The sequence below is a fragment of the Callorhinus ursinus genome, unplaced genomic scaffold, assembly GCF_003265705.2.
Source record: "Callorhinus ursinus isolate GAN/ISIS: 27379988/994484 unplaced genomic scaffold, GSC_fseal_2.0 scaffold6, whole genome shotgun sequence".
NCBI classification, from domain to species: domain Eukaryota; kingdom Metazoa; phylum Chordata; class Mammalia; order Carnivora; family Otariidae; genus Callorhinus; species Callorhinus ursinus.
Window position 1 is genome coordinate 73,742,769 of NW_027397068.1, and position 13,133 is coordinate 73,755,901.

The following is a 13,133-nucleotide window of genomic DNA, read 5'->3' on the forward strand; positions in this document are numbered from 1 at the left end:
GTCAACTTTTCTGGAATCTCATCTCACTTTACTTCCATGTTTTAGAAGTTTCTTCCTTTTCACTTCCTATTTCTCTTAAGACAATATCTGTTATTTATGTGTATTTGTATAATTTCTTAATCATGTGGTTCCTTTTGAAATAGTTACTCTAGTTTCCACCTGACTGACATACTTTTCTTGTGTCTCAGGACGTCATTCTGCTCTTCATTCTCTGTAACTCTTCAAAACTTTGTATGGAATTTAACTTTGCTTCTTGCTGTTGCACAGTTTTACATGAAATCAGTTCTGCAACTTTAGAAACAAGTACAACCCAGCATAGCTCTTGGTGGTTCCTCTTCTCGTTGGTGGAACTTACTTTCTATGAGCTTCCAGCTTTGTTACCCATTTTAACTGGATTTTAATTGGATTTCCTCTTCCCTCATCCCCTTTTCTATTCCAAGCACGTTTCTGCTCAGTGTGAGTCCTTGTCTCAAAAGAGATCTTTGGCTGCTTAAGTTTTGTGAGTCCAGGGGACCCAGAGTATCCGGTCCCTTCAGACCTTACTGTAGACCCTTTGCACTCCCTCCCATCCTTTCTTGTATTTGTATCTCCTGAATTTGCTAGAGTACCTTGTCCATAGCTGGTAAACAACAAATTGTTGTAGGATGAATTAATTAAATCTAACTCCAGTGAGCACCAATTAATTAAATACTTCTAACAAAATAATCAATGGTGACGGGAATTAATAACAGTGATGGTGGATGGATTTCTATTTTAAATAAATGGCTCTCAAGCAATTGGCTATTTTCTGATTTAACGACAGATTACCTGTCTATTTAATTTAGTTAAGCGATTTTACTACTATGACGATAGCTTTTATCCACGAAGAAGTTAACCTATGGACAAAGTCCATTAACATTTTAGAAATTCTTGCTGACTACATTCATAGTGGCCTCAGATACTGATGAAATTGGTTCACTTCATTAGCTAAGGAATTTATAAAAAATGACTTTATTATACTCATTCTATTTGTGATACACTCAAGAGAATTTGAGCACACAACTTTTCTAAAGGAAGACAAATATTTTAACTTATATACCTGGCAATTACTGATAATTAAAAAGTACACACATCTGAAATAAAACCTATGCCTACCGAGTGCATTACTTCTTCTTTTTTTTAACATCGTGAAATTTATGAGAACAAACATTTGACCTGAAGACAGTAATGAGTTAGTATTCACCGAAAGCTTCATACTCTAAGGAAAGAAATTAGACATGTGATTATCTCTGTGTCATTAAAGATATTTATTTGGTTCCCTTCAAGATACGGCCCACATTTCCATGGATCCCTTTCAGCCACTTATGGCACAATGTTGACAATGCATTGAAAGAACCCGACTACCTATTTACTAGAGAATTGTAACAAATCAGCACTAAGTAGAGTAGAATATCTATATTCATCTGAGTGCAAAATACACACAATAGTGATAAAGTGATAAATGGACCCCAGTTGGGGATAGTGAACCGATACGAATCAGCTGCTACTACTTGGGGCATATGTGAGGGCTTTCTTTACTTATCAATGATGGGGAGCATTTTATGAACAGAACTGAAGGAATGTGATTAATTAGTAATGTGTGCTAAATCTGTGTAGAATCTATTCTCAGGTGAGTTCAAAAGAAGCAAATTCTCTAAAAATCCTTTATTTATTGTTTGTCTTTGGATTCACAGTGAGTGACTGTGTGTGCATCTGTGTATGTGTAGACATAGCCATCCTCACCTGTCAACTAATGCTGTTTAAGCTATTAAAACTAGTTGGCCAATTTATAGATATACTTTCATAAAATGGATAATCCACAGACAGATAACTAAGATAATTTAGAGGGACACCATGATATTCACAAAAATTTTGAAAATAAATATTAATATTAACAAAAAGCATACCACTTTGCCCCTAAGGAAAAAACATTTTTGAACATTTCTTGTATTTCAACAGATTATAGTGAAAATGCATTCCACTGGTACGACCTATCTAGGTAAAAATCTCAACTAATCGCTATGGTTTATATTTTATTTATTCGAGGAGTAAATTATTCAGTCTTTATGTGTATGCTCATGGATTCTCCTAAGAATGGAAAATACTCATTTTAAAGTATAAAGTTTAGAAGTTTCCATAAGCTGCTATTTTAGGAATCTGAATAATGAATCATGGGAGAGTATAATCAAAGAGAGGTTGTATTTTTGGTGGTCTGTAGGTAGGTAGAAGAGTTGAGTTGGGTGGAATATTGCTCTATAATGAAGCAAGGGTCTCAGGTTCAAATCCCACAAGGGCCAGCTAGCTTCCCCTTTCTTGCTGGCCATTGGCTGCATGCTAAAGACTCGTGGCCACTCGAGGGGTCAGGCTGGGAAGGACCTGCGCCTGACTATCTCGCACCACTGGAAAACCACCCAAAAGACCTGTGTGGGAAGACACGGACCTCTGTCGTGATACTGGATTTGCATGCTTCCCTAAGAAAAGAAAGCAACAAGGAACCTAAATTTTAAAAGCTGCAGGAAATCTGAAGTACAGGAATGCTAGGTAAATCGAAAATCTGAGAAAACTGGCAAATGTTCTGTCAAAATGAGTCACAGTTTGTCAGCAATCCAGGTGCTCCATGGCAGCTTTTCCAAATCCTCTGAGCTGGGAAGGAAGACTGTTTTTGTTCTGCTGTGGCATTTTCCAGAGCGTCCTTTTGGGGGCACTCAGGTACAGCTACAAAACGACCCCTATACAGGCTGGGGACTGTCTTGCTTTTCCCTCCCTAAATTCTGGCTTCTCTGAAGTCATAGCCACAAGCATCCAGAGGCTTCCCTCCGTGCGTCCTCTCTCTGAATCCCGCGTGGAGGAGAGACAGAAATACCGTTCACTGAACTACTCCTCTGTGCCAAGCCACTGTGCCAACACTTAGTTTGTGCAGTGCATTCTCTGTCTACTCTGGGGACTAAAAAATGAGGCCACTAAGTCACACAGAAGTTCAGTCCTTTGCTGACCTTCACACAGGCAGGACACCCCCAATCCCGGATGGAAAATCAGGGCTGTGGCTCTGAAGACCACCCTTTCCCAATACCAAGCTGCGCCCACTTTCTCTTTTTTCCTTTTTATTAAAAAAATTTTTATTTTCAGCTCATTATTCCTCAGTCATCTTTTAGAAAATAATGAAAAACAGTTTATTATAGAATTTCCTCTTTGGATAAAAAAATCTCAAATAATTTTATAGAGAAACACACATTTATCATGAATCCATTTCTCCTTGCTATGCAGAGGATGCCCTATTTTCTATATGTATTAGAATAAAAAAAAAAACCCCACAACACTTGTTAAATTCTCAGTAACCTTAATTTTATTTTTCCTCATTTGCAGGTAGTTAGCCCGTGGGGGAGTTGGTGACAGCCTCTGTGGGCGTGCCTGCCACATTGCTGTTTGTAGTCTCTGTTCTGTTGCTAATAATGTTTTCTTTATCCCCGGACATCTGTCATCGACTGATGGAGTAAATTGGCTAGAGAAAGGGCTGGACCTTGTTCACTGCATAGAAAAAACAATCATTAGGATGGCTTGAAATCAGATGTAAGGAGAAAACAGATCAAACACCACCTGCAATGTAATTGGGGCAATAGACTGTACCCTGGATTGCAACTTAGGAGGTTTTCTTCTTTTTAAAAAATTTTTAAATTTATTTTATTTTTTCAAAGTAATCTCTATGCCCAACGTGAGGCTCAAACTCATGACCCCCAGATCAAGATTCGAGCATGCCCCACCACCTGAGCCAGCCTGGTGCCCTGAAGTTTTTGCTTTTTCAGATGTTCCTGATGACATGATGAACATCCAGTGGTTGTGCAATCTTCCGGAAAGGAGGTCAAAACCAATTGGCTGCTTCATCCCTTGTCTTTTCTGTGGCCGTGGCAGTGCCCCCAGGAGGGCGAGGCTATGAAGGTGGGTTCCCTCGAACTGTTTTCCTCACAGGAGTGACTCCAGAGACTTCTGGAGGTTTTGCAAACAGGACCACTAAGCACATGCTGTTGACAGGGCAGTCAGCACAGGGCAGGGGGGCCCTTGGATACATGTTATTTATCCTTTACTACAGTCCCTGAGAAGTGGTTTTGATCAGTACTTCTGCTGGCCTCCAAACTCAAGTGCCTCACCTTCAGAGGAAGGGGATTTTTCTCTGACTTCCTCGAGAGGCACCGTGGTGCTCATCATCTCCCCTCCCCCTCTCTGTCTCTTCCTGGGCTTTCATTTCCTCAAACACATTTCCAAATGTGGGGGCTCCCTAGGGTTCACATGGTTCCTTGTCTTTTATCTCCATTTGGCAATTGCCATGGATTTAAAATACCATCTGCCCAGGGTGCCTGGCTGGCTCAGTTGGAAGAGCATGTGATTCTTAATCTTAGGGTCATGAGCACAAGCCCCACGTTGGGTGTAGAAATTACTTAAATAAATAGACTTAAAAAAATAAAATACTGCCCGCATGCCAGAGACCCCACATTTATCTCTCCATCTCTGACCCCTGACCTCCATCTCCTCTGAACTCCAAAACACACATCCAAACCCCAGCTTGCCTCCTCCGCAATGCTTTAGGCCTATCACATCTGCTCAGAGTTGAGCCCCGGATCCCTCACGTCCATTCTCACCTTCCTACCATCTTACACAGCTCAGTAGGGTAAAACTGTAGGACTCCTTCACGTCCCTGACCCACAGCTAATCAATCCCTGAGACCTTTCATCCGACCTCTGAATATGCACTTCTTTCTCTTTCCTCTGCCAACTGTCTTGATCCAGACCCTGTCCATATTGGACCAAGACTGACATTCTTGAAATGTAATTTGGTTAATGCCCGCCCCCTCCTTAAACTTTCAAGAATTTTCCATTGAAAATAGAATTAAATACGAATCTTAACCGTGGCCTACATGGTGTGGATGATCTTCATCTTTCATCACTACCCCTCTTGCTCATTATCTTCCGGCCACATTGCTTTTATTTAGTGGCCTGAATAGGACAATCTCTTCACCTCTTGGGGGGGGCGTCACTGAACATACACTTCCCTCTGTTTCGAATGTTCTTCTATCCCATACTGAGATCCCAGCTCAGTGAACAGTGGTGCCTTTTCAACCTTTATGGTTCACGGTTCCTTAGCTCCTTATCTAAATTAGGTTAAATCTCAATCACTGTTTTCTTTTTAGCATTTACCATGATTTGTTCTTGTGATTTCCTTGTTTACCATTGTATCTAACACTAGCACAGTAATAGTACAAAAAAGGTATTCACAAAATGTTTGTTGAATAAATGAATTTTGTTTCCTTAAAATTGATTGAAATTGGGGTGGGGGAAGCTGGTGTAAGTGCAGGTATTTTTGAAACGCAGTTCTTCTGAAGGCTCTCACAGCCCTATGGACTGATGACAGATATCACTCCTGGTGGGTTGTTTTTTTTCTTTTAAGGCTCACCTTGAACTTTGGGGTCGCTTATGTCCTACTATGTGATAACATCTTTGCCATTTACTTTGGACTTGGGGGCATGAAAGGTGCTTTATGAACGTGAATTATAAACACAAGTCACGGGGCCAAGAAGCTAAAGTAAATGGGTTATATGTTAAATTCCAAGGAGTTTTAATTGTATTTTTATTTTAGGAAGGTAAATTATTTATAGTGTGTAATGATTTATTTTTAATCTAGATCTCAAAACTCAAGTGCTTACTGGGGACCGATGAAAATGGAAAGGAATCACATATGAAGAAATTAGATGACCGATAAGCATCTCCACCATCCAGCAGTGCATTCAGTAATTAACCAGTATCTGCATTCATCTTATCAGTTCACTTTTAGGTGCACATCACACTTACTTCATTGCCTACCTTGTTGCTACTAGTTCAATCTACTGATTGAGTATAAATAATGTATACAGTATTTAAATCAGAAACATTTTAGTGTAGCACTTACTATTTGCACGTCACTTTGCAATTCTATTTATTTCCAAAAATTCTAAGAGATGGCTGACCATTTCTCTTCCTTTTCTACAAATGGAAAAGCCACATCAGCGAGGGACTGAAATGATGTGTCCAAGGGCACTTGTAACACATATTAATATAAAATTTCATTTTGTCAAGTGATAAAAGTTGCCTCCAGCATCCAGAGAGAGCCTGCACGTTTCATCAGCTCCCGGAGAGGGAGCGGCCACCCTACCCCAACCCGCAGGAGCGGTGGGGCTGGACCGCTCGGCTTTCTCTCCAGAGCCTCAGGACCATCTGCCCTGAGGCCACCAGCTTCTGTCATGTATCATCAGGATAGAAATGTCCCAGGCTGACACATCTGATTTATATCAGTCCCCAAAGCAGTCCCTGGCTCCCCTGTCATTCTCCAGTCTGACTCCCACCCCGACACGTGGCTCGGTGTACCCCTTTGCCCTTCTTTGTCCTTGAGCTTTCCCAACTCCCACCCCTGTGACTTCAATCCATTCCCAGGGTCCTTCCCCCCTTCTTCCCTCCCTGAAACTGGCTCCTGCCCTGGGACACCACTTCCTCGGCCGCTCCCTCACATGTTTTCTGCACACTTCATACTACCAAGCATTGCTCCACAATGCTCCAAGTCTTGGGACAGTTCTCTTCTCTCCTGAAACCAATCCTCTAGCCTTGAATTTCGAACTCTCAGGCTCCACCGGGTGCTCTTTCTCCATCTGCAGGCAGCTCCTGAGCCCCACCTCCCTCTCCCCAGTCTCCGCCCCCACTCTCTCCCTGCTCCCTCCTGACGGCATTTCTTGAAGCTTCAGTTTGTGACAACAGAACTCTCTCCAAGCTGGCTCTGGTGGTAATTCTGGAGGGTGTCAATGTCCACACGGGCCACACTTCTGACACCCTGGCTTCCTGAGTCCGTGACCTCAACCTCTGCAGTCAACTCTTCCTCTGTCCTAACTCAGCCATCAGCACCCCCAGCCCTCCCCCGGCCCCACCACTGCCAGTCCCTGCGTGCCTCCACAATCTCCATGTCAAGGATCCCATTCTTCAGCCAACATCTGCTTTTCCAGCTAAACCTTGCTAGTCCTTAAATTCCCAAAACTCTTTGGACCCACTGGGACCTGGAGCCAACCGACCAACTACCCTTCCCATCCCAGTCTCTTCTCCTCCCACCTCTCCGCTCGCCTAGCTGAAAACCAAACTCCACGTTGAACCCAACTCTCTGTTTTCTGCACCTGTGCCTACACAGCTGAATGTGACAGAAAGACACCAGGCTCATGGATCTCACTCCAAACTCATCCCTTTCCCAACTTCATTACTCCCTACCCTCCTAAATGGCGATTTCACTATCCTTTCATCTCCCTGGAAGGCTCTACCCCCATGTGTGCTCTCCGCTGCCAACTGTCCCTCCCGTCTCACCGAGAAAAGAGGGACAGCAGGAGCAACCACCCTGCATATTTAGCCGTCCCCTCTGCCACCAGGCTGAGCTGTCCCTACTCGTGTCTCAGGTAGAGACTCGACTCGGCAGCTGTGAGCCGGGACGTTGTTCCCGACGGTCTCTCCTCTCCCCTGCATCACCAACCCCTACTCCTCTACAGAGCCACTCCCATTGGCCCATCAACATGCCTCAGCTTTTCGTGTGAAAAAAGAAAAGGGTCTTGATTCCACATTCCCTCACCCCAGCTGCCTCATTCTTGGCTGTCCTTTACAGCTGAATTCCTCAAAGAAGAAGTCACCAGTATTTGCTCTCTCCCATTCCTCTTCCTTCTTTGCACATGAACCCAATTCAAGCAGGCTCTCAGCCCTGCCATCCCCTGGTCAAGGCCACCAAGGACCTCCAAGTTTCGAAGTCCAATGTTCATTTCTCAGCCGGCTCCTGCTTGGTCTCATGGAGCACGGATGATCAGCCTTCCTTCCTTCCTAGAAATGCTTCCTGCCTTTGGCTTCCAGTGCACACTCTCCTGGATTTCTTCCCACCTGACTCCAACCACACCTCGTATTTTATAATGCTTTTTACGTGAAATGAGCATTACAGAGGGTCATGTCAGAACTTCTGTACTCGCTTTATTCTCTATCCGGAAAGCTCCTTTTCCAGATGTCACCAGGATGCTTTCCTGCACTCTCTTCAGGTCCTCACTCACAAATCACCTGCTCAGTGAGGTTCTTCCTGACCACCTTATAGAAAATTCACCTCTTCCCTCTGCTACCACTACCCCCTTTTTGGCTTTATTTTTCTCCATGGCCGTAACAACCACCTAGCATAATGTATATTGAACATGTCTGTGTGTATATAGCATAACGGTTTTCCACTGATGGGTATTCCTTTTTCACTCCTATACCCTGATAACCGAAAATGGCATATAGCACCTGAGGAGGTACACAGTGAGTATCTGCTGAATGAAAGGAAAGAAGGAAGGAAGGAAGGAAAAGTGTTTTTTTTTCCATGAAATAAAGATCAATATTGCTGTACACCTTGTCCCCATGTTGCACAACTAATCAGAATAATATTGATTTTGATTATGGCTTGATTAAATTTCTAGGAGAATGCAAAGTGGCCTGACTTGTATGCAAATCTAAGATGATTATAGTTGGCTTCTTTCCCTACTAATCACCAATGACTCTAACACAAATAGGGAAATAATTTGCAAATATTGGTACAAGTTAGAAGAGAAGGCTCCATTATCCGAGCAGAAATGTCAGGGCAACAATCAGTAATTCTTACTTTAAGAAATCTCTCAGGCTTTCACAGGAAAATGGCTGGGAGATGCATGTGTTTTCCTAAATAGGTATGTTTGAGGGAGTCAGTTATTAACTCTTACCTGCAATGGAGGATAACTGATTTTGCTTATATTTGAAGAAACACTTATGTCTGCTGGATTCTGGGAATAGGCAGTATGAAAACACAAAGGAGACATTCTGAAACCTGTTAAATCAAGGAACTGGAAATAATTCTAGTTTTTTTATCCTCCCCCAATTAGCTCCTTTCTGTTTTTAATCTAACATTGGACACAGGCGTCCAACTTTGCAACATACACATACCAAAGAAAAACACCCCCACCATAAACTCATTGACAAAACTCATCTCCCTTTGCACGTTCCCTGGTCAGACGTGACAAAGATGACCTTTGGGGGTAAAAACCAGTAAGAGAGGGTGAGGTAGGTCATGCCCCATGTCATCAACTATTTGGTGTGAGTATTTCAAGAATAATTTGACATCAAGATTTCACATAATACTATGGAAGCTGTAATTCTATACAAAGATTAAGAAATGTATTTGTACACAGGCAAAGTGCGCGTGCGTGCATGTGTGTGTGTGTGTGTAATTCGGCACCCTGAATTATTTACTTAGCACATCTCTTTAAAATCTGACATGTCACCGAGCACCACAGTATTGAAGTAATCTACTTTTTTAAAAAAAAGATTTTATTTTTATTTATTTGACAGAGACAGAGAATGCGAGAGAGGGAACACAAGCAGGGGGAGTGGGAGAGGGAGAAGCAGGCTCCCTGCCGAGCAGGGAGCCTGATGCGGGGCTCGATCCCGGGACCCTGGGATCATGACCTGAGCTGAAGGCAGACGCTTAACGACTGAGCCACCCAGCACCCCTGAAGTAATCTACTTTTAATGGGCCTGCCTTTGTATGTATATAAGTCACACGTTTGTATCCATAGAGAAAGCAGTTGCAGTGAGATACGGAGGAGGTGCACACCGTGCAGAGGTCTGGTGAGAGGGGCTGGTGCCCTCACACGCAGACATCACGTCAGGGCCGTCTGTGGCTCCTGGTCTCTTACCCATCATGCGTCCGGACACTAACTTGTTGGCTCTCCTGCCACCATGTTGTCCCTGCTTACCGCCAGCATCCTGAGATGAAATGCTCCGGCAGATAGCAGATGTACCAATTAACAACTTGTCAGGTCTGATGGATAGAAGAGGGAAAGAGCGTCCTCACACATATCTGCAGTGTGGCTTTCCTCCCCGTTTTAGGGCGCCAAGGGTCAGGAGACACACTCTGCCTCCCTGGAGAGAGCCCAAACTGTCTCATTAGTGTCTATCTTTCACGACACGCTGGCACTGCCTTTGAGAGGCCCACTCACCTGCTCTTCTCCAAGAATCCTGAAGTGATGGAGCTCTTTAATCAAGGAGTTGGGGCAGCCAGCTGTTGGAGAACAGAATGAATCACAAACACGTTATTCCCATTCGGTGCGGTAATGGGTTCTTACGTGCACATATGACTAGCAGCGTCCAGTGTTGGGGGGGACGCAGATCCCCACCCGCACAACACATTCTAAGCAACCACACAAAGGCCACACCTCGGAGGGCACTATAGCTGCCATCCGGTCCCCCACTGTGACACTGGGAAGGAGCAGGTGAGCGCAGCCAAGCCTTTTCTCCCTCCTGATGGTGACCCGGCCTTTGTGGGCCTTTAGGCCACCATGTCACTTCTCCCCAGCATGTCATTTGTCCCTCATAGAGAGCCAGGATTCTGTGGGGCTGGAGTGGGAGAGTTGGTGAGTATAGGCTCACTGTGCTTATTTACCACATCCTGTTTCCTCGCTCTGGCGGGGGGCGGGGCGGGGCGCGTGCTGCACACAGAGAACTAAGAAGGAAGATGGGGCAGCTGGATACCGCATCTTCACAGGATTTGGTTGTAGTTTAGAACTTTGCCTGGTTCTTCCAGGAGGCTCTGTCAAGGCCAGAGGGATTCTATCTTTCAGTTTGGAAAGGGGCTCTTATGGAAAGGACCTGGGAAGAAAGCCAGGATAGTCAGGGTGCCCGTGACCTTCCTCCGTTCTACCCGGTCGGTAAGAGCCTCTTCAGGCTTTCCCATTTTCTTTCCCCAGTTGTAAACAGAAATAAGTAAATAAATTATATGTATGCATGCCAGTACATGTTTAGTCGTCATTTAATTATGTTCCATCCCTGTCCTTTTAACTGAATAATTGTACGTATTAGTTTGTAGTCATTTATGATATTAACTGTAGTAACAAAAATTGATATAAAAGCTCACTTCTTAGATACAATCTATGGATTACATAATCTGTTGAAGCTTCTACTGAGGAATTGGGTTGTATGCAAAATACACCAAAGCAATCACTGTGCTGTTGTTCGTGTTACTCAGCCTTGTGATGTAAGAATAATGGAAAGTACCGAGGACGTGGACGTCTATCTGGGGAGGGCAGGCTGAGGAAGGAGGGAGTTGTCATCTTCACGGAGGTGAAGGAATTATCCTTTGCAAGAGAGATTAGATTTGTGTCTTATTCTAGAAGGTAGGATTAAAACTAAGAGGCAAAAATGACAGCAGTAGACTTTGGTTCAAAAGAAAGAAATTTCTAACTTAAAAATGGAATACATTGCCTGATTAGCTAGTAACTGTAGGTTTTCAGACACAGGCTAAATGACTATTTCTGCAGGATATTGTAGAGATGAATTTGACGGGGTCTGTTGCAATTCAGAAATTCTGTGGTCACGTAAAATGCTGAAACATGGTTTTGCTGTTTGATGTTATATTTGACATTGTCCTTGATATTATAACATTTCATACCTTGCGAGAGTGGTTTCCAAATGCTTACCAAAGTAGTACAAAAGAGTTTTAAAAATATAAACAAAATCTAAACAGGCGATGTCACCATCTGACCGTAGACCAAGAAAATAAATGAAAATCCTGAGATGAATATTTTGGTGGAAAACACAGTATGTTAATTGCCTCTGGCACGTCCAATGTTATAAAGAAAGGAAGCTAGATCCTTGACATTAGAACTGTGTTTGTCCAACTGGATGCCACGGACATGCGGTCTGAAGGTTCTTTTTGAGATGTTCATATCAGAATTGCTATTCTGATAATTATCTAAACAATTAGGAGAAGTCATGCTGGATCATTCGGTTAGCCACAGTTCAACTAAGAACTACGGTGGAAGTTCAGCCTCATCTTGGTGCTAGAATTTTAGATCATCTTGGGAAGAAGAGGTTCTGTGAAACCCATAAGGAAAGAGCCGAGGCAGAATTCCAGGGGTGCATTTCCAACGAGCGGGGGGCCCGCGGACTGGCACCAAGTGTAGGAGGTTCACGTGGGAGAGGCACCATGGGTGCAGCGATGTGGGCATGCACAGTTCAGGGGAACCTGGCCAACCAGCCCCGGCCTTGGTTGCATCCCAGGCAACAATTTAGTTTCAGCAAAATGCCAGCATCTGCGATATGAAATTCACAGAAGTTAACTGGAATGCTTTTGGTTTTGTTCTTTTATTTATATCTAATTTACTGATTTTCATTTGGGCCTTCCAGTTGTATAAGCATAAAATGTTTATGTCTAAATTTATATCTAGACAGATTTAAGAGATTTTTTTTTGCGAAATAGTTTTATTCAACCTTATTAGCCTTAGAGGATTTTTTTAAAACGTTGCCCTTCACATCCCTCAAATTTGAGAAAAACTGATTTGACTTACTTTAATGCCAGATAAAATAAGAACCAGAATTTAAAATTAGCCTGTCTTCAGGATTTGTATTCTAACATTCTCCTAAGGTTCAAGGGTTGATGTCAATGAGAGTTCCAATATAAACATCTTTCACAGAAGACTAGATAATTACCTGGCACACCTGGTAGGTGGCATAAAATATAATAGACAAGGACAGATATGGCATTAGTTAAAAGGGAAGACGTGTGAGGGGGTCAAGATATTTAAGAGACCACGGGAGGGGCACCTGTAACTGCGCTTGCCACAGGAACATCAGCGCGGGAAATGGACAGATGCGAACTTCGTGTGAAGGCGAGTTTCAAAATCACAAAGCTAGAAACACAAGACACACATGGAATTCAGTAGTGTGAGGAGGAGGGGTGGAGGCACCGGGAGGAAGGAAGAGCCTGGCATAGGAGGACTACATGGAGAGTGTTGTTAATGGTGGAGCTACACTCTTGCTTTCTCCAAATTCCTCACTCAGAGCCTCCACGCGCATGGCAATGGGTCATCTTCTGGGGCCACGGTTGTCTACTTGGACCAGTCAAATCCTCACGGTGCCCAGCGTCCTCTGCCTTCAGGTTCCCGAGGGGAGATCTTTTCTCAAGATGACAGAGAAAAGGCTCCTATTAAAATGTGCCTGTGGTGGCGAGCCTGGGTGGCATACTCCGTTGAGTCTCCCGCTCTTGGTTTCGGCTCAGGTCATGATGTCAGGGTCGTG

At 43.6% G+C, this 13,133-nt stretch overlaps 1 protein-coding gene across 3 annotated transcripts in view; it reads right to left on the bottom strand.

The window, feature by feature from the left end:
• PRKN (parkin RBR E3 ubiquitin protein ligase) overlaps positions 1–13,133 on the bottom strand; it is a 1,304,062-nt gene that overhangs the window by 201,308 nt on the left and 1,089,621 nt on the right. For all 3 annotated transcript variants that reach the window (XM_073894189.1, XM_073894188.1, XM_025866444.2), the window contains exon 8: positions 10,058–10,119. In XM_073894189.1, the coding sequence (XP_073750290.1) occupies positions 10,058–10,119 (62 nt within the window). The remainder of the gene's footprint in view (positions 1–10,057; positions 10,120–13,133) is intronic.